The sequence below is a fragment of the Corvus brachyrhynchos genome, unplaced genomic scaffold, assembly GCF_000691975.1.
Source record: "Corvus brachyrhynchos isolate BGI_N302 unplaced genomic scaffold, ASM69197v1 scaffold162, whole genome shotgun sequence".
In the NCBI taxonomy this organism is placed as follows: domain Eukaryota; kingdom Metazoa; phylum Chordata; class Aves; order Passeriformes; family Corvidae; genus Corvus; species Corvus brachyrhynchos.
The window spans coordinates 4,372,632-4,400,396 of record NW_008236696.1 but is presented as its reverse complement, the minus strand read 5'-3'; the positions used below and the strand labels follow the sequence as shown (position 1 = coordinate 4,400,396).

Here is a 27,765-nt window from a genome sequence, read left to right as displayed (position 1 = left end):
AGTTCTACAAAAAAGAGAGATATTAGAAAATAAACATACTTTTCTACTGCTGACCGTTTCTGAGATTTACTCTTGTAATTTAATGCCATCTTTGTCTCCATACCTGTATACACAGCAACACCTGGGAAGGAAGGGGGGAAGAGTTAGATTTCATTTTCTGCATAAATACAATTTGCAGAATTTTTCATTTTGAGAGATATAGGATAAAAGCAAAAGGTGGTACTACTTCAGTGTTTACTATGAGACAGTATTTTGTACTATTTGCAATACTCTTCTATAGTAAAACAGTACTACTGAAGTAATTTTGACACCTACTTTAACAGTGTTCATTACTATGACTGTACTGCTCTTCAATACATATTTTATGGAAATCAGCATGGTAAATCTCAGGAGAAAACCTTGAACAATAGGTAACAGTAAGAACAGTCATTTATCCATTGAAGTTAAGTTATTCCTTTATCAAACCACTTCAAATATTTTCACAGAGCAGAGCTGGAACTTTATACCCTTAGAGATTCTTCAGTGTAATATCATTACTTTCATCTATAATCATATCCCCTCAGGTAACAGTCAGCAAGATTATTACAATTTCTTCAGTGCAAGTAGAATTAAAACACAGTTCATCAACACGCTTTAAGAGAATACTCTTTAAATATTTAGATGTCTACAAACCAAATATTTCTTTAGTGTTTTTTAATCTTGCTCCACGAAGTAAGAGACTTTCAGGCCCAAGAGGTCTAAAAAGAAATAGACATATCAGCATGTAAACATCAGCTGTTCTGTATTCAAGAACTACTGAAATCCAGTTTCCTATGCAAAGCTGTCCTACATCCCCTACAAATTCCCAATGCAGCAACTCCATCAGTCCATCTTACCCCTTTCACCACACCTCCCACACATCTCCACAGAGCTCTCTGTTTCTTTTCATGTTTCCTTTGGTCACTGCCATACTCCCCCACCACTGTTCCATATCCCATAATTATTGACGGGGCTAAATATTCCAAATGGCTGGTTCAGAGAGACCCACAAGTTACTTGGGAAGCAAGCAGTGAACCCATTTGAGTTCACAGTGCTCCCAAAGTGCTGCTTTAGGTTTGGCTAATCTACCAATCCCCTACCCCTCTGTCAGACTGAAATGATCTAGAAAGTTCAAAAGCTATTCATACCAAAGAAACAAACAATTAGATGGACAGCACCACAGGAGTGCAAATTTTGTTTCCTAACACAGGAGGTAAAATTTCGTAATGTTTTTTCCTCACATGTATCACAATACAATAACACATTCATTTCTTTGGCTAAGTTCACTGCAAACAGTGCTGTGAAAATAAGGGTCTAGTTAGAAACAAGGTTAATATAAGGTTAGAACCGTATGTTCTACTGCAGAAGCTGCATCATCTTTAGAAACTGCCAGCAGGGTTGGTTTGAAATTAAAAAAAAGAAGTATTTTTGCCACTATTTGAAATTAAAGCAGAAATTTAACAACTGCACTGGCCAGATTGACATATTGGGTAGAAGCAAAAGAATTAGAAGTTCATATGCAAAGTGCTTTGGCACACAAGCCCTTGGGTTTACCCTACTTTTCCTTTAGCTGTGCCACATGCAGGCCATGATCACTATTACATAAACAAAGCTCTTAAACTTCAAGCTCCTTTGAAAGTATAATCTGAAGTTATTCAAAAAACCTCAAAGCCAAACCCACAACCCACCTCCCACAGTCAAACGTTTAACTTAAGTGTTACTGCAAATGTAACAGTTACCATCACAAATACCATGTGTACCAATTACACACACAGATTATGATGGATTCTTTAAATTAAACGTGCATCTGTTAGTATTTTAGGCTAGACTCAAACTTCAACTGAAAATATGAACTAAAAGCAACTAAATGCTTGAGCATTTAAAATTTTCATATAAGAAACATGACTTATATTTCTGAGTTCAGTTTTGTAAAACCAGTCCGACAAACCCAAAATACCAAACCTGAATCAGTGCAGCACAGACCAGGCAAGTTTACCTTTGACAGACAGAACATACAGCTCCACTAGTAGTCAGAACTTGCAATTACTTTTTTCACACTCCTTTTAAACCAGCTCTGTTTCACGTTCTCAACTGAATCATTTTTTAATAGATCATCCCAAAGCTGAGCCTGTGAAGCTCAGCAGTACTGAATTCTAAAAAGCTCTAAGTGAAGTAGCACGTACAGTGACCTTAGCAAACAGCTGTGTGGGTTTTTTGGGGTGCCATGGGTGGGGTTTTTTGGTGAGGGTGACTAAGCCACTGAACTTGGGGCCAAGTGACCTGGCTTCTACACTCCCCATATTTCTTGCAAAACCACTGAAAACTCCTCAATTTACTCTGAACTCCATGTCACTCCCATCTAAAGTTGACAGATGTTTGCCAGCCTCAGACTGACACACATTCAGGTCCTCAGACTGAAGGCACATATCACATGGAAAGCAGTACTCTTTTAATACTCAAGTAGAAATATCACCAAAAAAAAAAAAAATAGTGTAAAAGATAACATTTTGGACATGACAGGAGTGAAAGAACTGGAACAGATTTACCCATTTCTGTGAACAAGCACTTCACCTTTTCAGAAGAGGTGACAAAGTTTTTTGGAAGCTGGACAATCAACAACTCTCAAGATAAAATAACTGATTTTGAACGCTAAATATTTCTGAAAATTTGGTAACTTCTTGTGAGTGATTTCTATGTCTTTATTTCAAACCATGATCATTCTCAATCCTGTTCCTCCTGTTTTCTCTCCTATCCTGTTGTGGTGGGGGGAATTGAATGAGCAGCTGTGTGGATGCCTGGCTGGTAGCTGGGACCAACCCACAGCAATTAGAAATCTTTCCAGGAAGTCCACATGGAAGTCTGTAAATGGCTTCACATCTTTGTTTTTATATTTGCACATGTGTTTGTTACTTGCTGTGACTGCACAAGGAAAGGTGGTGAGCACATGATTATGTGCACACAGTTGTGTTGTCTGTGACAGATGTAAGCACTTATCTGCACAGTCCAGCTGTAGTTTGAAATAGATACTAAAAACTACAAATTTGCAGCAGAGGCTTTGTTAAACCAGGAATTTCCTAGGGATTTCAACTGCAAAAACTTCTCAGTGCCTGTGACAACAGGGGATCTGTTGTAGTCTACGTAATGTGTCAGTGGAAATTGTTCCAGATCAATAAATGCTTTAATTAACAAATAACAACAAAGCTACCAGATGATAAGCAGTGACTAAAAATTACCCGCTTCACGACAGTCAAGCTTTCCAGAACTCTTGTATTAAATCTGAAAAACTGGGTAGTAATGACTTATTTCGCTCATTTTTTCTCATCTCCATCTGAAGTATGCAGCTGCAACTGATACTTTTAGTAAAAATACCTCTCCTTTCATATATTCAACAGTAACTCTTGTGATGGTCAAGATTTTAACCACCTCCATGTGTTCTAAACAATCATCTTATACAATTTTACTCACCGTACTATTTCTTCAGCTTGTTGACTTACAGTTATTCTTCCAACAAATCTATGAAAGATGGACATGTCTTAGAAATACATGAAGACTCAAAAATGCAAAAACCTTCTCTGTATTTACAAAAAAGTCCTTAATGGTTCACAAGTAAAAAGTAAATCAACTTTTATTAACAAACTAAACCAATATGGCAAAACTGGCAATAATTTTACAAGAGGCATTTAGCAACAGAAACATTTATCCCTCAAAGAAATAGTCATTTGAGAAAGCTTATTAACTCTGATTAATTACCACAAAAGATTATATTCATTTAAAACAGATTGTGACTTCTTGATGATTCAGTAAGAAATAATTCCTCAAAAAATATAAGTTTGCATATTACCCACAAGAAATAGTAACTTTCATTTAATAAAGCAAATCTACTATGCATTTAAAAATCTGACATGTGCATATTTAGCATGACCCAGCTACAAACAGGGACATAATTGTGATTGTACATATAGTACAATCACCATAGTGATTGTACCTTAATTTGCCAGCTACAAACAGGGACATAATTGTGATTGTACCTTAATTTACTAAATATCAAATATTTGAACATCTGTTCAAACTAAGTATCTTAGTTTTAAAAGACTTAATATTTCTCAAAGATCTCCAAGCTTCTTAAAAACAGCTGCTATGATATACTCGGATTTTAAAAACTACTTCATAGCTACCATTTTCCATTATACAATTCAGAAGAGACTTGGATGGGAATTCAACTTCTGCTACCCACAATGCTGTTTTAGAGAGTCTATGACATTGGTTGCTGATGTTAAAGCACACAAACACATATGCCTGTTTTTAATCTAAGGTTTTGCTGGTCGAAGAATAGAGTTCAAATCTTCTCTGGAGCATATGTAAAATAAATATGACCAACACATATCCTTAGAATTAGACTTGAGTCAATTCCACTTTAAAAATATCCTATATAATATTGAAATCTCCTGGCAGGACCTTAAACAACTTTCTTCACCCTCCTCGAACTGTAGGCCGTTTAATTCTTTAAAATCTAGAAATAAGTGTACTGATTAGAACTGAAAGGTACATAATTAAACTAAAAAAAGATAAATATTATAATATCTGGTTTACTACTCAAGTACTCAAATTTAACTTGTCACTTACAACTTTCAGTAAGCACGTATGTATAAACACAAGCTGATTATTAAAACCTGAAATTCAAGCAGATGTCTGAAGCTATTTTAATCCTAGCAAGACCTGTAACATTCTCAGTATTAAACACCTCCTTCTGATTTAATTTCAAAATATTTACCAATAAAGTGATACCTGTATAGATCTGCTTCTGGCTGCTGACATTCTATAACAGCTACCAGTTTGTCCAGATTGGCAACAGATTGCAGCACTGCTGTTTCTGGGACTGCAACGTGTGTCTGTAAAACAGTGCCCATTGGGTTAATACAGGACTACCAGGCAGCAGGGTGGGTATTTCAACAGGCTGAAGGAAAAATGGCACCACAAATTTACTACATTTTATTTCATAGAAGAACCCAGACCTTAAGATTGGTCTCTCCATCCAAACTTGCAGTGGTAACATGGCATGAACCATCAACTCGGTCAGATGACAGGAGCACCAGATCAACAGGGAAAGTCTCATCTTTGGCTACTCTGACAATGTCCCCCACCTAACAAAGTGAACATAGATCGGAAAGATACAAAGAGAGGTTTAAAGAGCAGAATTCATTTCAGAATTGTTAGCAAACCACAGTGGTTAGCAATAAAACAAGAGCTTTAGCTGTGTGATAAAAACACTTTAATTTGTCCTTCAGCCACATACCCGAATGTTTTTAGATCTGGTTTTCACAAGGCCACCACTTCGAACAACATAAACTGGAGCACCATTGACTTCATTGTCTGCTTTATGTCGTAGCCAGTCTTCATAGCCCTGTGGAAAACACACAAAAATCTACTTTTTAAGCAAGAAAACTAAAAAATAGACTAAATTTAATATTCTAAGAAAATGCGTTCAAACTACTTCCCACATTGTCTCAATATAGTTCTTAACTTCTCTTGAGTTTCTGTTCCAGCTGTTACTCAAGAACCTGGTAAACCCCTTAATCTTGTCACTTCACACAAACAAGTAAAGGCAAATAAAGCAGAAGTGGTGAAGAAACTTAATAGTCCCATGCTCTCTTAAACAAACAGGCAGTGACATTTTCTGACCAAGCACTCAATAAATCTTTGATCTATATGGATTCATACCATATAGCATCTCTTATAAGTTACTGCCACAGCCTATGCACAAAATCTCAAGATTCAATTTTGTGTGACGTGCTGTTGACACATCAGCTCTGTCCACTAAGAGAAGATGACTGAGAAGATTTTTGTTCTTTTTGACTCCTAATGGAACAGTCTGCAGCAACCGAGCTTTTAACTGATAAACTAAGCAGCTTTCTTTTACTGGGACATCAGAATCCTACAGTCCCTAAGTATGACTCTTTTAAGAATCCTTCCTAAGCAGAATGAAAAAGCAGGAGTCAGTACCTACAGCTCCTTGTTAAGGTGACTGACAGAAGAAAACAAGGATTTAACTAACATCCAGTAACCTTGGGGCATTTGTCTCACAAACCTGAACAGCTGAACAATGTGGGCATTTGGCAAAGAACTGAAAATCACCTTTCTTTAGAAAGTACAGATTTCAGCGCTTTCTCCACCTGACACCTCCTGCCTCCAACACAAGGGTGACACCTCACACCAGGGAATTCTTAAGAGCCAACTTAGTGTGGTCAGTTCAAATTCCCCCCAAATTTACCTACTGCAGCGTTTTTGAGAGTTCCTTAGCCTCACCTGAAAACACTGGAAAAATACTGTGGAAAAGAAAGATGCAAGAGGAATACAGGGAATGTTGCTTACTTGCATGGAAAGAGACTAAAGATTAAAATCCCTCGATTAAATTATATTCTTAAGTCCTGCTTAAGTAACTGCATCAATGTAATTGAGAAAAGTTCTGCATTTTATACTACCAGTCATTCTCAGTTTAGATCTATAGTTAATCAAAACCTGCAAAGTAGTTGTTTATAATTTACCTGGCAGCCAAGTAAGCATCTATGGTCCATCAGCTAAATACCTAAAAAACTTACTAAAATGGACTAAGTTTCCTAAAGTTTCTTGGGAAATACCTTTATTTTGTTGTATTTTGGCTTGGGATTTTTTTTTTTTAACTTTTTGTTTTGTTTTTATTTATTTGGTAACTTTGAACCCTAAAGTTTCTTGGGAAATACCTCTATTTAGTTGTATTTTGGCTTGGGATTTTTTTTTTTTTAACTTTTTGTTTTGTTTTTATTTATTTGGTAACTTTGAACTCCTTGGAGGACTGCATACAGATCTTCATAGGCATAAGGAGGAAAGTGCTCTGGCTAACAAGACAGACAAAATGACACAGCACGAGCTGCATCACTTTGCAGTCCTGTATGTCCTTCTTCTGACCTAGGTGCAGTTACACTTCCAAGTAGAAAAAGTTCTGTCTCCTTGTCTGAGATTAAAATAAGGCTGAGTCCTGAGGTATGCCAGAGGTGCCACATTCACTGGTCTTCTGGAAGGCAGGGGAGTTTTTCCATCCACTGCGAAGCTTCTCAAACCTTCGTATGATTAATGCTTCTATTTTTCCCCATCATCTTTTGAGAGAATACTAAATTATAGTTTAACATTTATCCTGATGTAACTTTGTATAGAACCAGTGCCCCATAGCTTTCAAAATGGGGTTCTTTCCTTAAAATCTGCTTCCTATTACACTTCTGGTTTAGAGAAAATGGGAACTGATTTTGATGCAATACTGGGGATTTTTCCCTCTGCACTCCAACAAATTTATCTTTCTCCCTTGTCTGAGGGCAGCTTGTTGGAAATAGCACAATTCATTGTCCCTTCAAGATAACAGCCTGCAAATATTGCTTGCCTCCTTTGCAGCAGGTAGGGGAAACATGAGAGTCCATTCGATCAGTTTAGGTGATTCCAATAGTCCTTGCAGAGATACTGAGACAGCCAGAAAATCTCTTGATGTCTGGCAAGTAATGAATGATTCAAAGCTTCCAGAAGGAATGACAGAATCTCTGTTCTTTGCAATTGATGATAAGATACTTAAATTTCCCAATATAAGATTGGGCATCTGGAAGCAAGGTGGTGTTAAGATTATTTTGGACTATTTTAGACTTACACAAGTCTAACTTCTTTCTGGAAAAAGTGATCTAATATTTATAACTCTGTTTCAAAATCTCTTTTCGTTCACACAGCTTTATTATCCATTTCCTACTTATGACTGTAGCTCTTGAACATGTGATTTTTTGGGGGGTGATGGTAACAACTGCAATTGAATAGGATTAGGGCACTCTACATAACACAAATTGCCCAGCAACAAGATGAAATGTTAGTCCAAATATTACTCCAGCATTAAGAACCACTCTGTCCTGGACACCTTTCTATCTGCTTGAAAGCTAGAAATATTTTTACTTTTTGCCCTATTTCTGGGTGGCTTTGGGTCTTTCTGGCACAGAAGGCAAATTGAAATTCCAGTTACAGCTCTGAAACAGTCTCCTGCTTATTTTTCCGTTGCAGGGCTGCATTTATTCCCGACAGCACTGTCAAACCCCTTGAAGAGGACAGCTCCTGAAAATTACCTCCCTGCAGAAGAGATTATAATTTTTACCCACATCACTTCTTTATTTATGAGCTTGCTTCTTTCTCCTCTTGCTTTAAGGGCATAAAGAAAACAGAAGACTTTGTTTTTCTTTTTCTTTTCTTTTATTTTTATATTCTGATTCCAGAGGCTCTAGGTCTCAGTAGGATGTAATACAGTGCTTGAACAAGATTTCTATTAAACTCAGAAGATTTTTATCTCAAGTGCTATGAAACACTCTCAAATGCTTTATGCAACCAAAGAAGACCAGGAGCTTTCTAAACAGAGCTTCTACCTGGTACAGGATCACAGTTAAAACACATTTTACACCATGAAACATTCCCCTTGGGGCAAAACTTGCCTTTTAACTACTGACAAACACACCCTGCACTACTGCTTCATCTGCCCAAGCTCCGCTCTCGGGGTGTGATGTGGGAGGACTGGTTCTAACAGGCAGCGAGGTGTGCCAAAGGAATAAGTGAGGAGCTTTCAGAAAAGGTCTGATAACAAGTGACATGTAATGTTTAGACAAAAATGCTGCCTGACAGTCATCCACTGTCCATTTTAGGGTACTGCAGTGAGTCATTGAGTGCTTGACAACCAACCAAATGCTGAAGCTCAAGCATCTAACTGGGAATATTAAATACAAAAGTTTCTAAAAATGACACAATTTTTATATATTTTTAGTAGCTAAATACTATCCTGGTCAGACTCTTTTAGTGAAGTAACTTTACTTTAGTAGGACTTCATGCCACGAGATTTTTCCCCTTTACCTGTTTTATGGCTGTCACAGTTATGACAAAGAATAATGGCAATCCACTGGTAATAGGACTGGTAGGGGTATCTATCATGAGCTAAAAGAAAAGAAAATGTGAAAATTAGCCCAAATTTTATTTTTACAATTGTACTTCCAAAAAAAACCCCAAAAACCCAAATGAAGCAAGATGACAACTATTTTCCAAACTCTTCATTATAACCTGTATTTATACATTTCCTGCCGATTTTCTCGAGCAAAATTCAGTTTCTGACAGCTAAATAATACGTCAATAATGATGCAAACAGATGTTTTAGAGCACAGAGCAGCCTTAGGCACATTTGTAAAGCATGTGACAATTTCAAGGGTCCTTACTAAAAGAAGGTATAATTTCATCCTACAAAAATGAATTCAAAAGTATATTACAAAGGAAAGAAATCTACATTTCATGAAGCTGTTTCAACATTCTATATGATCTACTGCCTACCAGCCATGTAGCGTATAACATCATCATTACATTTAGAAGTAAAAATAAAGCTAAGAACAGTAATTTCTAATGGTTTAGATATTAGAAAACACTTTTTTTTAGACTGCATCTTTCTGGTTGCCCCAAGTTAACATGCAGTTTTTACAGTTTGTGCTATTATTGCTGGCATGCCAAAAGTGCAGTGTACACACTAAGGTTCTGTATGTGGGGGGATGCTAGTGGTTCTCCTCTGCTGCAGGAAAAAATCAACATGGTCAAGTGCTGAAAAGGAAATATACACAAGAACTATTCAAAACCACAGACATTGATTTGATTCACTTTACCTGAGACTTATGGCATTGCTTTGGGAATCATTAAAGAAGAAAAGAAAAGTCATACATGAAGTTTACTCTGTTAACAGAGGAAGAACCTCACAAACAAAAGAGATTATGCCACTTTATAATGCACACATGAGGTTTTTGGTTGGTTTCTTTCACAGATGATTTATAGAACACAACAAAAATGAGATCTAGCCTGCAATACTGTCTGTTCTTTAACTGTAGCACTTCAATTTCAGCTTGGCAGCATATTGACCAAGAAAACTCATACCAAAAGCATCTGATTTTTGGCTGGATAGGATTAATCATGAAATTTCTGCCATCTATACTCTCTCATTCTTTCTCAAGAGAAGGTTATATATGAAAATGAAGCAGGTTCTGTGCTACTGGAATTGTCATGCCAGCCTGCTGACTTTGCCTCGTCCACCAGGACACCGTGATCCTCTGCCTGCCACACAGCTGGACACACATCCATCACACACACCTCGTGTCACCAAAATGCAGTCTGTCACCTTGCTTTGGGCATGCACATGTGTGGTGAACAATGTGGACTGGACTGTGCAGCAAGTTGAAATCACACAACGAGACCCTGCCCCAGCTCTGCCATCCCCAGTGGAAAAGGTGGTAATGAAAGACACTGCATGTTGGCCACACGAGATTCATAGGATAGGGAAGGTACCATGGTGGTCAGCTTTAAAAGGCACCTTTGTCTTATAAAAAGAAAAAATACTAGATATTAATGAACTTCCAAAAGGGATTTGAATAAAAACAGAATTCCATTCTAACAAAGGAACAAAACTGACTGCAGCTTTTGTGCTGTTCTCTTTCCAAGAAAGCAGACAGACAAGACATTTCCCATACATGTGAGGGCATCCACTTGACACAAACTGAGAGAAGAGGATTACACTCAGAACAGAATTTATGCCCTTAGATCCTTATTTGTTCACAGATGTCACATTTAGATACTACCAAAAGGCAACAGTTTGAAAAAACTGTGACACCACATCGAACTAAAGAGGTAAATCTGCATTAAAAAGAAATAAAAGCCACGCTGCCTGCGGTTACTTTACTAACATTTATGTTCCATCTTCAGCATGTTCCCACCTTCCTCATGCTGCAATATGTTCAACAGCATGAAACATTGCAACAGGAATTACACAGTCCATATTCTTAACTAGGTAGATGTGGTGGACAACACACTTTGTCAGCCTAAGTTAAAACTGTATGACTTTAGTCCAGCACAGGAATTTTTAGCCAACAAATGTCCTTCTTTCTAAATGTGAAAAAACAAGATCAAGTGACACAGGAGGCAATGGATTAAAAGTTGCAGATGTGGCCCTGATACTGACACCTTACACAATCAAAGACAAGTTTTATGAACTCTTCACTCTCCCCGTTCTTTGTCAGATGAGGTGCCATCCTTTTCAGATGCACACTCTAAATGTTGGTGAATCACTGTGGAGGGCTCTACGTATTCAAAACATTCTATTTTATAACGAAAGAAAAGTTTGTGTAGCCCAAAATCTTGTCTCTGCCTCAGGTATTAATCAGTCTTTCAAAAGTTACTATCTCTCCTCTGAACCCTTCTCCCACTTATCCTTCACCTACTAAGCCTGCAATAGCTCCACAGAATTCAGGTAGATTACAGAACTGGAGGGGCAATGATCACAAAAATTTTCAGACTCTCCTAATCTACTTGTGGATGTTTTTAATTAAAAGAAGTACGGTCTGCTACAAAAGCCACAGCAATATTTCTAACATAAACTGTAACAATAACAGCACTAACTGAGATCTTCAAAACTGGCAAACTATCGATTTTAACTGTAACATCTGCGTGTTCATTTTATGTGAACAAATTGAATTTGAGGATCTTAGAACTGTATCATGATACTCTGTTGATTTACAAAACCAAGACAAAAATAAAAAGGGTATCTGGAATTCATTACTAACTTACGAGATTAAAGTTGTACTTGAGGCAGACAACTGAATCCCTGTGCAATGGACTTTGAAACTGCACACTTAAATACATTAGCATTCATGAAGATAAAACCTAAGGATAATACTTAAATTTGGACATAATTAGTTTTAAAGTTATATTCTTTGCCTAGAGAAATTGGAAATGTGTTCTTTTTACAGACAGAATATGTAAGTAGAGAAGTTAAATTCACAGAACAAAAATCAGTGGCAGAATTTACAACAAAAATTGCAATTTCCTGAGTATTATTCAACTTACCTGAACCAAAAATATAATGAGAAAATAAAAGTTGGCTACTCTTCTGAACTGCTCAAATAAGTTTTTTGGAACAAAATTCCACACTGTATACTGAAGGGAAAAAAAGGAGAGAGAGAAGAATAATTACAACACAACATACAATTTTTCAGTGAAGTTCAGTTCTGCTTCCCTTGAACTGTCCTAACCTAAACCTTCTCATTCCCCAAGTCCCCTCCCCCAAACCTTACTCTTCTCCCACACAGAACTTCTGTACCCAATTTTTGTTGATTTCTTTTTATTTCTTCTGTTTTAAGTACAGCTAGCAGGGAAGTAAGGGTAGCAACTGCATTGCCTCTATAGGCCAAATTTAAAATGTTTTCCTCCAACTGGGACAGGGGCAGCTGGAGTCATTTGGCTGCTTGTATCCTGGGTAGGAGGGAAGAAATTAATTCCTGCAGCTGTAACATTCCCTCCAACACTACAGCGACAAGGCACATCCCCAGCATCAGCTCTATTGATTTCAATCCAAGGACACACCGGGAGGGAATCCGCAACTGCAGTCCACTGCTGATTTATTTTATGCAGAGTACTGGCTTTCAACTTGGCTATTTTAAAAATCCTCATAACCAGCTTCATCCTGCCTTTTAAGTAGTTTGGGCAACAGTGGTTTAAAAACTACTTTTCTTCAGAAAGCCTGACCAACTTGCTTAACTGCTCTGTACTTGAGTTTTGAGGAAAGAAGGGTGAAAGAATGAGACAAACCACATATGAAGCAACCTAGCTTTTCCATCAAAACAGTTCAGAGCTTTTTTCATTTTGAATACTGTATATGCACCACTAGACATAATACAGATGTGCACATCTGCCACACGACTTCCTAAGTAACACATCAAGTGGTTTTGCCATGACAAATTGATTCCTTACCTTAGATGATATGATTCTGTTGTCTGCAAACTTCTGAGGAACATAATGGCCATGCTGGGGAAAACGATTTGCTATATAAATAGTTCTTGTGTCGCTTTGATGCGGTGGGTCAAAACCCTAAAACATAAAATAAAAAAAGACATAATCAAGAAAGTCAATTTTATTAACTGCTGTTTTGTAAAATTCTGTGGAAAAGGGCATTCAGATATCAAGCAGTAGTTTTTGAAAAGCAAAGAAAATCATTGTATAAAATGGAAGTCTGCTGTGTCCAGAGAATTTTCAAGAACTGGGGGAAAAAAACCAAAATCTAAATTTTGAGGTTGTGTACTCATTCTGAAATATCAAGCAGTAGTTTTTGAAAAGCAAAGAAAATTATTGTATAAAATGGAAGTCTGCTGCGTCCAGAGAATTTTCAAGAACTGGGGGGAAAAATGAAAGAAAAAACTCCCATCTCAAGAAGGATAGAGAACACTTGCTACCATGCAAACTTGATGCCCTGCAAAACTTAAAAGGAAGAAATAGAAATGGAGATGAAAACATAAATAAATTACAAAACCTCACAGTCACGCTCACGATAACCCTAATAAAACACGTTATTAAGAAAAATAAAAGGTCAAAACATACAAGCTATACAAGTATGCTGTGGTAACTGGACTTTGAAAAGATTCTCACCACAGAAAAGCCAAAAGCATACGCATCTGACCAGACAGCAGCAATTTTCCAAACAAGTTCTATCTCCAAGAACTAACACTTTGTCTCACTTCAAATGTAATTTCCTGCCATTACCACCAATTCATACATAAATGCTGGCAATGCTGAAAGCAAACTCATAGGGGAAAAAAAAAGCATACTCAGAAATACTTATCAATAATTTCCTGCCAAAACACATGATCTGAGTGAGGTTTCTGGGAATCAAAGCCCTGTTTCAGGTCTAATGGTCAGTGTTTTCATCATCTCCCTCTTGAAGTGGAACACAAGTGTTAAACCTGCAGATGACACCACCCTGGGACTGCAAGAATACCAAATAAGAGAAAATTCTTGACCAACCAGATGCACAGAACACAAAGATCCAGCACAAAGAAACAGCATCTAGAAAAAGAGAATAAAAGCCCATAAAAGAATTTTGTAGAAAAATGTCAAAGGCTATAGCAGATCACAGGCTAGACATGAGTCATCAATGTGATCCCACTGAGAAAAAGGCCTTCAGTGCAGAGGAGTCTGGAGGAGGAGTGGGAGCCACAGCTGAAGCACTGTGAACTGACTGGACAACACCCAGAGGAGTGGAACATGAGCCCCAAGAGATCCTGAAAACATGACATATAATGCAAGGCTGAACAATCTAAAAAGCAAAGAGCACACAAATTAGAGTCATTTAGCCCAGAGAAGAGGAAACTTGGGATGTCCTAGTAAATCTCCTGATACACAGAAGGTTGTTCCATTACTTTGAAGGACAAAGAAGAACAAAAGTAAGTAGGCTTAAGTTGCAGGTAGGAAAACTTATGTCTGGGTATTGGAAAGCAAACAAATTCCTTCGTTGTGGAAAGGAATAATTCAGCACCAAAATAAGTCATGAGTGAAGGCTGCAATGTCTGTAACACAAGGGTTTATATCTAGGTCATTCAAGTCTATCTTTAATTGAGCCTTTCCTGGGGCTACATGACTCACCAGAACCCTCCCTTCTGACCCGGAGAAGCAGGTGATGGCAAAAGACAACAAAACAGTAATAATTCAGATAACAGGCCAAGAAAACTACTAAAGTAAAAGGCAAAAAGCTTTAAGACGTGAAGTAAATTAGTGAATTAAATCTGGAACAGTTGTTTGATTGGGAATCAATGACTGTCTGCAAAGTGGTGAATTCCAGCATCAGCATCACACACATTCCTAATCTTAGAACCAACTTGCAGAGTTTACACAATCTCCTTATTCTTCGACGCCAAGTGCAAGGACAACTGGTGGTGTCCTTTGCTAGAAAGGGCATTACCAATTCCACTACTGCAGGTGAAGAAAATGTACTTGCAGTTGTGTTGCTCCACTTGTAAATGAGGCTCAGAGGTTTGTTCATGAAAAAGTGACACTTCACATAACTCCACCAGTTAACTATGGAAGATGAACAGTGAGTACAATGACTGACATAAGAAATGCTTGGTAAAACCAAACAACTTTTTAAATCCATTAATATCTCTAATGCAGGTCATTAGGTATGTTCACATTCAAGATGCTGTCATTTTAAAGTAAAGGAATAATCAAAAAATCCTCTCAAACATACAAATGTTTGTGTTTGGCATCATTACTACAGAAACATTCTGCTTTAGAAAGAAAGAGGTCCAGAATAATGAAGGGAGAAAGAAAGGAAGGGGGATTTTTCAAAGAGATTTGAAGGAGAATAAACTTCAGATGACAAGCAGTGGAAGGCTGGTCTAGTCACATGCTCCAGAGTGAAAACTTGTTTAAAGATAAGACTGGAGCAGGGAGACAAAAAGTAGATAGGGGAAAGGATGGAAAAAAAAATACACAGGATACCAAAAGCAAAATGCAAGGAACTGTTCACAGCTTTAAGAAAAGAAATACAATCATGAAAGGAAAATGAAAAAAAATGTACCTGTTAACTGCTGACACAAAATTCAAAGAGAACAGCATTTGTAGCAGAACATTTTGGATAGCTGACATTAGTGACACAGTATTTCTAAATCAATCCAGAAGATGCCACAAATAAAAGTGTTTTGCAAGCAAGAAAAAGCACACCTAATTAATAAGACTTCGTACACAGCTCTCTTCTACATCTCAGAAAATGTCTGGCACTTACAAAATGCCAGACATCCTCACTTTGGAAAGTCAGATTCTACAGCCTGAAAAAATTCCACTCGAAATCAAACAGATGTAAAGCAAGGAAAAAAACCACAAAGAGCAAGAAAACAAGTGGCAGTCTTCTTTCTGACAGTGATAAATTCTAACCTGCATGCCACTTGCTGAACGCTATTAAAAGATAAATCAAAGATTACTGAGTGACTAGAATATCACTGATTTTTTTATATGCCCTTTTTAGGCCACTTTCTGAGCACCTGAAGGTTGATGAGTTTGATGACATTTCATGATGAAGAGTAAAGACCTCTGTACAACTCCAGCCTCACTGCACAAGCACTTCTATTAGAATGAATACCTCTGCTGAAGCAGACTCAGATGATTAAAAGCAAGAACTCTATTTTCCAAATAAATCAGAATCTCAGGCCATAGCAGTTTACAGGTGCAGTTGTGGAGCTAAAAGAGCTTGAATTTGCAGTCTATACAGATTTAATTCTGTTTTGTTGACATTTGCCACAGAGAAGGCACAGAAGCTGTGCAGTCAGCAGATCACAATGCACATGCAAGGCAGGCCAGGGACAAAAATCCTTCAGTTGTCAGAGCTGTGGTTGGAAAAGGACACATCCCTGACAACCTCAGTGACTTGACTGTAGTCACAGCGGGAAGTGAGTGTCAGAGCTTGGAACAAAACTCGTATTTCCTAAGTTTTATGACCATAACTACTAAAAATCACTTGAAATTAGCTAAAAACTCTGCCATCTCATAATTAGCTGATGAGACCATAACCAAGCAGATCTTCCAGAGAAATTTTAATTACACATCTCTCCAAGGAAAATTCTGCACAGGAGTTGAACTTCATTGTAAAAGAGCTGAAATGCCTTTAACTCTTCTCTAACTATGGGGCTGGTCACAGAGCCTGCTCCTGACACAAAACTGATTTGTAGTCCAAATTTCTGCCCAGCAAAGGGATTTTCCATGGTAATTCTATGCAGCCAGCAAAGCTGTGCAGAAAGCACACTGTTTCCTAATTTCACTTAATAGACAGTTCTCTCTCTTTCTAACGTCATTCTCCAACTTAGCTGCAAAAGTAGGGTAACATGCCCTTGTCAAAGGATTTCTGCAGCTAAACAGCATGAGCAGAGAAACCTTAAATTAGAGTTTTGCAAAGTGATTAAGTTGTCACCAATCTCTTTCCAAAAAAAAGTTAGTTTTCCTGCAGTTATCAAGTGAAGTTATTTCTACCCAACTTCACAGATGACTGATTTCAAAACAAATAATGCTGAATATATTATAAGAACTGGTATTTAAGGCTTCTTGACCAGGTATATTACAGGCATATATATTACATGAATCACCTTTAAATAAAACTTGACCATAAGATGAAGTGACCTGATTTTCTCCCCTTCATGTTGCAAATTAAATCCAGATTTATTGGCTAAAGTTCAGTCCTTCAGATGATTTATAAACACAAACCAGGCATTATCTACCCTTGGAATACAGCCCTCATTTAATCTTTGATACACACCTCCCCAGCAGAAATTCTGCACCCAAATGAACTTTTGGTTTTGAAAATAGCCTAAAAGCACACCACTTACATACAGTACACAGATGCTTGAGTCAAACTGATTTATAAAGCACAAATGAAAATAACCTTTAAAAAAAGAAAGAAAGAAGTGATTCATAGTTTTCATTTTTTATAAATTTCAATTACTCTAAGCAAAGTCGAAGTAATTTTTACTGAACTTCTTCAGCAATGATTTCATTACTGTTCTAAAAGTTAGACATTCTCTGTGCAGTAATCAGGCCCCTTTAAATCAGCACAGAAAACATATCCTGGGGAACTGAGGAGAAATATTTGACTGCAATTTTATGCAATGTATTTCATGAAAGAAACGGGATTCAACAGCCACCCCCAAACAACCCTTTCCTACATTTTGTCTGCATCTCAACCACTGTACTTGGAGAACTGCCCATCAGCCATCAGGTAAGGAAAACAGATCCAACCAAATCACCATTTCCCCACTTTGGTTTGTAGTTTTGGTTTTGTTTTGGGTTTTTTTTCCCCCAGTTTTTTTAATATGTCATACCAATTGGTCATATAATAAAAAGCTTCCCCGTGAAAGAAGAGTTTTACACTGCTGCTGAGGAAGCCTCAATAACACGGATAACAAATCAGGAAATCAGAGAGGAAGCACATGAGAAGCAGCACTACAAAAAAGACCCTCCTAACACCTGCAAGTGTAAACAAAGAAAAGACAAAAACGCTTTTGCAGTCAACTTGTTGCTGTAACATACACATCTACTGAAGAGTCTTAGCACTTCAACACCACTACTAATGCATGTCAGTGTGCACCAATGCCCCCCTCCCCACTCTACAGCACTGTTAAGTTAGCAGAAATCCAAATCCTTCAGCAAGGATTAGTGACGTGAGACCAACAAACAACACATCAATCTCATTATCAAGCTTTGCAATACGTGCATTGATAATCATTAATCATCTGACAGGTGATTTTTGCTGATGACTTGCATAAACTCAGTATACTTTAATATCATCTCCCAGGGTTTCTTATTCATTACTCACAGCTTTTAAGGGGGGGGAAGAAAAACCAAACTTATATTTGCCAAAAGAACTTCTGCTATGTGACTACTGAAAAGTGAAAGCGATTTGAAAGAAGGAAGTCTCATTCAGAGCCTCTTCCTTCTTTCAAAAGCCACACTGAACACTACAGACAAAAGCAGCACTTCCCCCAAAAACCTTCTGAGTATCATATACTACTTAATAAAGCTAATAAAACAGAAGAAAACTTGGTCTCAGAAACCCTTTCTCCTAGGGAAGTGACTTGACTGATTGTGGCTGCAGAAGCAGAACACCACATTTCCTGGCAGACAGCCCAAAAGTCTGCTATTACACTGCTGTCAAGATATATTTTGATTAAAGGTGTTTTGAGGAAATGGATTTTCTTGCTTTGGATTTTCTTCTGACTATACATAGAATACTTTTCCCTCTGTCAGATAAGATGATCTATTCACACTCCACGCCCATTTTCAGAAGTCTGTGTAAATTTGTACTCCATACACTGAGCCAATAATTCTTTCAGTCACGTAACTGGGCAGTAGTCAAACTGAATTTGCCTTATCAAAGGTTAGCATGAAGGAAGAAACAGCCTCTCACAGCAATTTAAAACACTGCTCTAACAACTAAAATAGTGAATCAGCTGAAGCACCCTGATGTGTACACAGTGCCATGCAATTCGTTCCCCCCCTTTTAAATATCACTGCAGTAAAGAAATAAAACTGTACTAAAAGTTGTGCACTACTCATGCAACTTCCTCTTCCCACTTACTGTATCTACAGCTGTTCAAAATATCTGATAATAAATCATGTTGTAACCTCCTAAAAGACCTATAACCTGATCACATTATTTTGTGAAAACACACCCTCTAGGCAACAAGGCCTGAGAAATCATGGGGCAATAACCCTTCCTTTCACAAAGTTAAAATATGTCTAGTACTGTATTAAGAAAAGTCATACTGGTGCTCGCCACAAAGTCCTGGTTACATAGAGCTCAAGTTGTTCTTATGTTACCTTCTATTTTGTCAAGATGGCCACCAAATATAACCTGGAAAAATCCCTACTTAAAATTTTAAAAATCACCTATCTTCTCTTTATTTATCTGCAAACATAACAAACAAGGTAAACTGGCCTCGTTCACTGCTAACATACTGCCCTGCACCAGTTTCTCTGCTCAGGTCACTGATGCCAAACATACTGGTCTATTAACATCAATAAAATAAGAAAGGAAAAATGAGCTGAACGGGCAAGCTATGCTTTCTAATGCAGCACTCTGAAAGACTGCTATGGCATGTCCAGTTCTTGTTAGCAGCAAAGGATTTGAATAGAGATTCAGGTAAATTGTTTAACTCTAAAATAGTCCAACTTGCATCAATGAAGGAAATGGCTTCTTACTCTCCTCTACAATTCTAATCACAGAATTTATAAAGCATAATCCATTTTGGACTTCATATGATAAAACAAGCCTAAGACCTTGTAACAGCTGCTCCTTCATGACTGTCTTCAACAGAATGCCAAGATTCACAGTTTTCCTTCCAGTACCCAGAGAGGGCCTACAAGAAAACCAGGGAGGGACTGTTTACAAGTTCATGTAGTGATATGACAAGGGAGAATGGCTTTTAACTGAGAGAGGGCTGATTTGGATTAGATATAAGGAAGAAATTCTTTCCTGTGACGGTGCTGAGGCCCTGGCACGGTTGCCCAGAGAAGCTGTGGATGCTCTATTCCTGGAAGTGTTCAAGGCCAGGTTGGATGGGGCTTATCCTCTTGCCTCAATGTGTTTAACCAACCAAATGCCTGTAACGCATCCTCGTCCTTGCTTTATTTTAGGATCCTCCCTGTCAGACACACAGATCATCAATAACTTTTGCTCAGATGCTTTTTGGAAGAAAAGAGACTTTACAATAAATGTGTCTTCAGCTCCAATGAAGGAAGAAACTTAGTTAACATTTAGGTTCTAACACGCAAGCCTCAATCCCAGAGGCAGGGCTAGTGGCTCCCAAGTTACATTTCAAGGCCAGTCAGTGCTCTCTAACTCTTTTTTTCTTTTAAAAAAATGCTTTATGTAAAGTCCAAGAAGTTGAAGAGACATTGAGGCTTGACAGTATCTGCGGTCCAAAATGCTTGGTCTTTTGCCATTTGTTCCCAAAGCAGCCCATTGCTCTAACATGGAAATGAAGATGCTTTTGAAGTTCCAACCACACAGTTCTAATTTCTGAACTGAAAGTTTTCCTTTGTGGGCTCCAGCAATTAAGTTTTCTTTATCTGCAATATCATCGTCCTGTCAGGTGTGTACAAAAGGAGAGTAGGCAAGATTTTTAAAGCTGAAGGGTGACTTCAGACACCCATCAGGAGACAACCATAGGGCATCGCACTTTATAAAATAAGAATTGAGAGCTCAAAAATCACAAGCCACTTTTTCAGAAGACTTCTCAAAATATATAAACTACATTAAACACGGAAAGTGCTACAATTCTGCAATAATCTATCACAGAAATAGCAGCTATTAAACCGGCCACATTAAGAAATACAGAACCAATGCAAGAAATGAAACATTTAATATACAAATCCTTCACATATCTTGAATGAACATAGTATCTTGGAAAAAGAACCCCCCAAGTGCATCCTTTCTGTACATTCCCTGCATTTGTTAAGTAGGTTTATAGAATATTTTCAATATTAAATAAAGCATTCAAATCTGTGACAGGCTATGAACTTTCTCTTAAAACTAGAAAGCAGCTCAAATTTTGTAGATAGCAATTTCACCATAAAAAAATTACATCTGTCAAGTCCATGACAGGAAAAATACAGAGCAATCATACATTCCTTCACATACTGGCATTCTATATACGTTATTATCTTAAAATGAAATGCTGTTTACCCTCTTCTTTGAAGAATCATTTATAAAAGTATTTTACACCAGCATGAAGGGCTCCTGTTCTGGAGTACTCATACAGCCATTATTGAAAACCCCTGTTTTCAATATTTGGATTTGTTCTAGTAGGCAATAGCTACTTATGCCAATCAGCTCCTGCGCTGTGAGTCTAATTCACATTTTCTTTCAGCATGGAAAAAACCCAACAAATCCTTTCCAAAAGCATCTTCCCCCAAAATCACCATTAAATAATAAATCTTAAGGCTTTTTCAAAAAGTGTGCCAAAATTATACTGACAATTGCTGACAGTGGCTGCTCAATAAATTTCACAGGAAGAGAATTAGTTCATAGCTGGAAGTGTCTAGCTCTTCCTTTTAACATGCCTTGAGAAAGCCTGCTCTGTAAAACATTACAGTTTGAGTCTACTGCATCCATCCAAAAGCATTTTTAGTTCTAATTCCATTTCGAACGTGATTTATAACCTAAGCGCCAGTTGAATGCCTGCTTTCAAGACACGTGTACAAAGTAGTCTATCCTTAAAGCTTGGTAAACCTTAAGCTTCCTTTCCATTTTGTTGCAATTCCCTTTCCAAACAGACATGTAAATGTCTACAAAAATGTGCACAACCACACAAAGGAGCACAAAAATGTGCAAAGGAGTAACGAAATGCAACAACAGATGACAACATGTATTTTGGGGGATAAACCATACAAAACCTCTTCCCCTAGTAAAACATTTCAGGATAAAAACAAACAGTTTGCCTTTTGTCTACATCATTATCTCTCCTTCCCATTTACAGGAAAGTTATCCTTTCCCAGACTTATTTTTATTCAAAGTAAACAAGGAAAAAAATCCTCTTCAGTCACTGCATGTGGGAGGCCAAGGAATTGCAGGGGTTTGTTTTTTAACTCACAGTGTAGTTCTCAGTCCTCCTTTCTATCTTTTCTACCGTGGTCTGTAATAATGTTAAATGGTTTTCTCAACAGCAGGTGGAAAGACATTTGTATTAAAAAAAATAGTCAAGCTGCAAATATGTCACCTGTGTTTTGCTGGAAGATATGACCTTGCATTTACAGAGACACTTTGCCACATCTATTTTGCTGCAGTTCTTATCTGCTGGCTTAACAAACAGATTTAGTGCTAGAAATTGAAGGATTTTTTTCAGAGGTAAACTTTTTCCTGGTGACATAATTACAAAACCAGTCATAACTACTAAGCACATCACAATACAGTCAATTAAAAGCAAGAGCAGATCATCAGTGAAAGTCACAAGTCATGATGCTTTTAATGAAATTTAAACACATTGTTAAATTTTTCTTTTATAACTTGTCTCTCCATCCCAGAGGAAAGCAAATGTCAGATTTAATGAAGTCAGCCAACCCATTTAAAACCAGAAAAAAACCAATACCAATGTTATTCAAAGCACATGTTGAATGTTATTAAATTCAGCACATATTTACTTGCCTTAGATTATTAATTTTATCTTCCACTGAGAGTACAGAAACAATCTCTGAGCAGTAAACAGAGCCTTCTACCCATCCCACCAGATACTCCCCACTGACCAGAACATAAATAAGTTTTGCTCATTGTCAACAAAATTCTATTTTTCTCCCTTATTTTTTTCCCTCTTCTCTCTTAGTCACATAAAACCCATAAGCAGACAGAAGTTATTAAGGGAGCAGGATCCTGTTAGTGCAGGAATATCATACAGTCAATTAAATAGTCCTATTATTGAGTGGTAAGTGGAAATATGGCACAACAAAAATTTGCTGCTTAAAAAGGTCATGGCTAGGAAAACAAAGAAAAGAGGATGGGAAAAGATACAGGTCGAATATCCAAGTCTCACAGCAAGGCAGCACATCAGACAACACCAATCTTCCCATTTTTAAATGTCTTTTAAAGTCTTTGAAAGAATCAGTGTCAAGACTGGTTTGATTAGGTTTTGGTATGCAGATTGAGAGTTTAATTTTCATGAGGTAAGACTTAAGAATTACACACAGGACACAACGGATGTCTCCATTTGGAGCAGACAGCTGGCTGAAGACAGGGCCAGGTTCTGCACGCTTTGGAACACATTGTGCTGCAAATGTATCAGCCCTCAGCAGTCGCAGAATACAAAGAGAAAATAAGGTTAAAAGACCCAAACACATGGGAGCACTAGTCCAGCAGATCAAAGAATATCTCTAGCAAAAAAAACGGGCCACATTTTCTCCTGTACTAAGTTACAGGAGGGGAGTCCTTGACCTCCAGCTCTCAAACTACTCTAGCAAAGCAACACAACCTTTGGGCTGTTCCAACATGCACAGTTCAGAAGGTATTAACTGGGCACTCTGAACCACAGGAACTGTTCTGAGCAAATAAGCATTTATTTTTTATTTTCCTAGCATAAAATAACAGGCACCCACTTAGTTTTAACCAGAAAGGGGAAGACACTTCATTGACAAATAAAAGGGGGAAAATTGTATTCCAGGTTAGCAAGGTGATTTCAGAAGCTAGATTCTGTCATTAGATTAGTTTAAAGTACTTTTGGCATTCAGAAAACAGAGGGAATTCTTTGGGGGGGAAAGAAAAAGGTAACTGTATTCAGTAAAATGATTAAGTAAAAATAATACACATTTGTCAGTGCTAACAATGAGATAAACGCTGTCCACCTTGTTCAGAATGCCAGTAACTGCAAGGTATTACAAAATACCATCTGTCCTCTCAGAACATCTTAACAGTAACCAGTATCTGAAAGGGAAAAAAAACCATCCCAGACATACAATCCTCTAGTGCTAATCTATTTGAGAACATCCCCTTATTAGTAGAAATTTTTCATTAGAACACATCTAGAAGATGAAGAAGAACACTCCTACAGATACAGGGCTGGCTGTGGAGGATGTGAGGTGTGACAGGGACTACCTACACAGAACAGTCAAAAACATTCCTGGTGATCACCCTTCAATGCAGCCTATGGAGAACTTCTGGATTTGATAAACTCCTGACATCCCTCCCAATCTGAACCTTCTGGTAACCATGAAATAAATAAAATAGTCTGGTAACTACGTTTCACAGTTAATCAATAGATTTTATCTTTGATTTACAGTTAAGTAAGAAAGCTGCCTTTGCCAAAATACCCAGCTCTCCACAGCATTAAAGCTGTTGTGCACTACAGCATTCAGGTTCTTAAACTGCAAAGATACTCTGCCAAATCCAGCACAGCACTTGTCTTGAATTGTCATTTATAAAAGAGGGGCTAGGCAGGCAGCTCTTAGGTTTTCTTCATGCAGTATCCTCTGTACATCATTGAGCTAGACAACAGATCAAAAGGCTCAAACTCCTCATAACAGCAATAGAAATCCTGAGACCCTTCTCCACTTGACAAGACTAATAATTCAAAATTATGCAGCTAAAATCATACGTACATTCTACCACAATTTTCAGAGACCACCCTGCCAAAGGTGTCATTACTTTCTGTTAATAGCACTGCAACAGCTCCTGTGCAACTCCCTGTGCACTATCAGGCATCAGCACAGCTCAAACGCTGTCATAAACCCACAAAATGAGAAGTGGAACAGAAAGTCCCTGGGTGTTACAAATGTCACCGTACTCTCGTTTTGTGTTGGTACGGCACGAACTCGACCATGGGAGCCACAATAGCACTTGGTACACAGATTAGCCATGAGGTCTAACCCATCATATCTGGAAATGCAAATAAAACATACTGTGCTATTCCTGAATATTAATGATGCTTCCTATCAACTGTTGTTGATCCGGTTGCTTTTTTCAAGCAGAGTTGGCTGTGCCTGCGGCGTTATGCAACCGTCCAAATCCACATGCCTACTGCTCTCTGAGCTCTCAAGGTAACAGAGCTGGAACCCAAACATTTCTCCCGCCCAAAGCTTATTTTTGTCACGGCATTTTACTCAAAGCCATGAATTCTAACTCCATTTGTCTCTATATTTTTTCATTACTAAAACCTAAGTACTTCCAACTATTAACTACATACTATAATATCACATTAACTAGAAAGTTAATGACTTACTATGCAGCTTATTTAGCATGAGGCAGCATCAGATGGAGAAAAAGTAAAAAACTGTCTCTCTAGGATGGTGTGAATTGTTTCTGAGCAAAAAAACCAGACTGAAGGCCAAGATACCAAACAACCTGATGATTTGTGCCACATAGGCACTGAAGGCTGTACTACTGTCACCAGTTTCTTAGATACAACAAATCACTAAAAAACATCTAATACTTCAGTTAAAAAACTGTTACGGACTTGTAAGATGATAATAAGGATGAAGGAAGTCTTACATTCTCAGCATGTCTCCTCAGAGGACTGCTCATGTCTTTCTATCCCTTTCTGCAGCTCTACAGGCATGCACAGGTCTTCACAGAGCAAAGCACAGCAAAGCCACCACTTTAAAAACTTAGCGAAAATAGTTTGAATTCTGTACTAGGTCCTCTCCTTACTTTAAGTTCACCTGCTTCATTTTCCCTGTTGCCTTTACAACCCTTGACAATGCAAGTTCTCAAGGCCATATACATTCATGAGCACTTAGTATATGAAATACTGTTCTCTTAAGCAAACAAGAAGTTGCAAAACAATTCATTGGTTTCATACAGAGAGTACTTAATAACTACCTAAAAGCACCTTCAGCAAAGTACGAGTACCTCCCCCTTTACCCAATCCCTTACTACTTTTCCAGCATTTCTGCACACCAACGATTTTCTTTTGTATTACTACAACATCCCCCTTACATCACTCCCACGTATTTGCCTGATTCCAACCCTCCTGTATGGATGAGGACCCTTTTTTTAAAACCCATTGCTACATCAAGCACAGGTACAAATGCACGTTCCAAAGGCATCCAAACCTACGCATTCTTCTCTTCTCCTCTCAGACACAGATTTTGGCACCTTTTGATTCAAATATTTCTGACACCTCACTCTTCCTACTCATTCTGGTTATTTTGTCAGCATCTTTCCCCATGTTTTTAGCCCTCTGACTCTCTTTCAGAACCTAAACATCACAGCCATGTGAACAAGCAAACATATGGTGGGATCTATGTTAAACCAGTGATTACAGACAGGGATGAGCTGTCTGAGTGTCTTTAGGAAGAAACATGCAGTGTGATACCTATCTTAGGCCATTTTTCATCTTTATGAGCTGTGAAACAACCAAGCCATTAACATCTGTGACGTCAATAGAAAAAAACCACACAAAACCACATATCATTGCAATAATTTTTTCTCATCAGTATCATATTTAAATGTCTACCAAGAATCTTGACTTTTTATTGTCCTGCTTTTCTACTACACTAATTCTTCCCTGTCAAGACTACTGTGAGTTTGAAACAGTCATTTTCCACCAGTTTCCTTTAGAAGCACTAAAACCTCCTACTGCCAAGTTTATTGCTCATTTTGATACACTTATCTTTTACTTTCTATTAAGGGCAAACAGATTTCTGGAAAGCTAGTCAGTGTACTACTCGCAGTGAAAAAAGCAACCATGTTTGATACATGAATTGCTAGCACTGATACAGTCCTAATCTAAACTCTACAGACGACAGCATAATGCTGCTTTAAAAACCACACACACAAACCTCAAGCCACCTTCAAGTGGAAAATGACAGCTATATTACACCAAACAGGCTTTTTTTCTAGAAACCAAGTGTACGACTGTAACAGAACAGAAGAGTGCAGTCAGAGCTCAAACAGAGCAATTAATTTCCAGGTCAGTAACTCTTGGTGTCACACCAAACTAGCGAGCACTGTCAAGCTGCCACTGAGACCATCACCACAAGCACTCTGCCTCAGACACAGAAGTGGGAAAATCTATGGACCATGGGAAACGAGGTCAGGGAAAAACAGGAGGAAAAAGAAAACACTAAAATTTTTATCTTTTTTTTTTTTTTTTTGGTAAAAAGTGATGCAACAAATTAAACAAATCATTCGTGAGACAGAAGCTTTAACAACTAAAATGTGAAAACCTAACTAATGTAAGCCCTTGCACTAACCTGGACAACATCCGTGATGCAAAGTAACTCCAATGAATGGAACAAGTCATTTTACAAATACATCATTTAGAAAGAATTTCTCCCTCAGAGAAAATTCAAGTGGGATAATGCCGGTCCGGGCAGGAAGCCGGCCAATAGTTCAAATCAAAATTGTGAAACTCAATGTACTTTCCTGCTACAGCAGCACAGACGTGACAGCCACAGCCGCCTGGGTTCCCCTGCTCGCTCTAGCCCAGCACAGCAAGCAGCGCCTGTGTAGGGGACAGGCACCCTCACTGCCTCCTTTTTCAAGTGGTTTTCCCCGCCAAAAACATTTCACGGATGTTTTCCTTCAATTTCTTTCACTTTCAAATCCTCAGCACGCAGCGGCTGCAAAGCGCTCAGGTACGGGGAAATAAGAGAGAGACGCACGTCGGGTGAAAAAGCCTTAAAACATTTCGCAACGGGAAGGAGGAAGAAGCTGCGAATCTCTGAAGTGTCGGTCCAGGGAAAAAGGCACCGTCATTTCTCCGGGAAGTTTGGGGAGCCCTTCCCAACGGGGGCCGCACGTAAGGGAACGCGCTGTCCTCTGTACCAAGGGGGTTTCGAGGAAAAAAAAAACCCACAAAAAACCCAACCAAAAGCCAAAAAAACCGAAACAACCCAAACCCTCGAATACAGGTGAAAAAAAAAAAATTAAAAACC

The 27,765-nt window shown here is 38.0% G+C and overlaps 1 protein-coding gene across 1 annotated transcript in view; it reads right to left on the bottom strand.

Moving 5' to 3' along the window:
- Positions 1 to 24,707, bottom strand: part of ATP11B (ATPase phospholipid transporting 11B (putative)) — a 62,401-nt gene extending 37,694 nt beyond the window's left edge. Inside the window, exons 1-10 of the mRNA XM_017726832.1 lie at positions 24,672 to 24,707; positions 12,838 to 12,954; positions 11,935 to 12,024; positions 8,917 to 8,997; positions 5,312 to 5,419; positions 5,031 to 5,159; positions 4,804 to 4,907; positions 3,484 to 3,531; positions 673 to 737; positions 40 to 121 (exon numbers count right to left, since the gene is read on the bottom strand). Of these exons, the coding sequence (XP_017582321.1) occupies positions 40 to 121; positions 673 to 737; positions 3,484 to 3,531; positions 4,804 to 4,907; positions 5,031 to 5,159; positions 5,312 to 5,419; positions 8,917 to 8,997; positions 11,935 to 12,024; positions 12,838 to 12,954; positions 24,672 to 24,707 (860 nt within the window). The remainder of the gene's footprint in view (positions 1 to 39; positions 122 to 672; positions 738 to 3,483; positions 3,532 to 4,803; positions 4,908 to 5,030; positions 5,160 to 5,311; positions 5,420 to 8,916; positions 8,998 to 11,934; positions 12,025 to 12,837; positions 12,955 to 24,671) is intronic.
- Between the last annotated feature and the right edge of the window lie 3,058 nt (positions 24,708 to 27,765).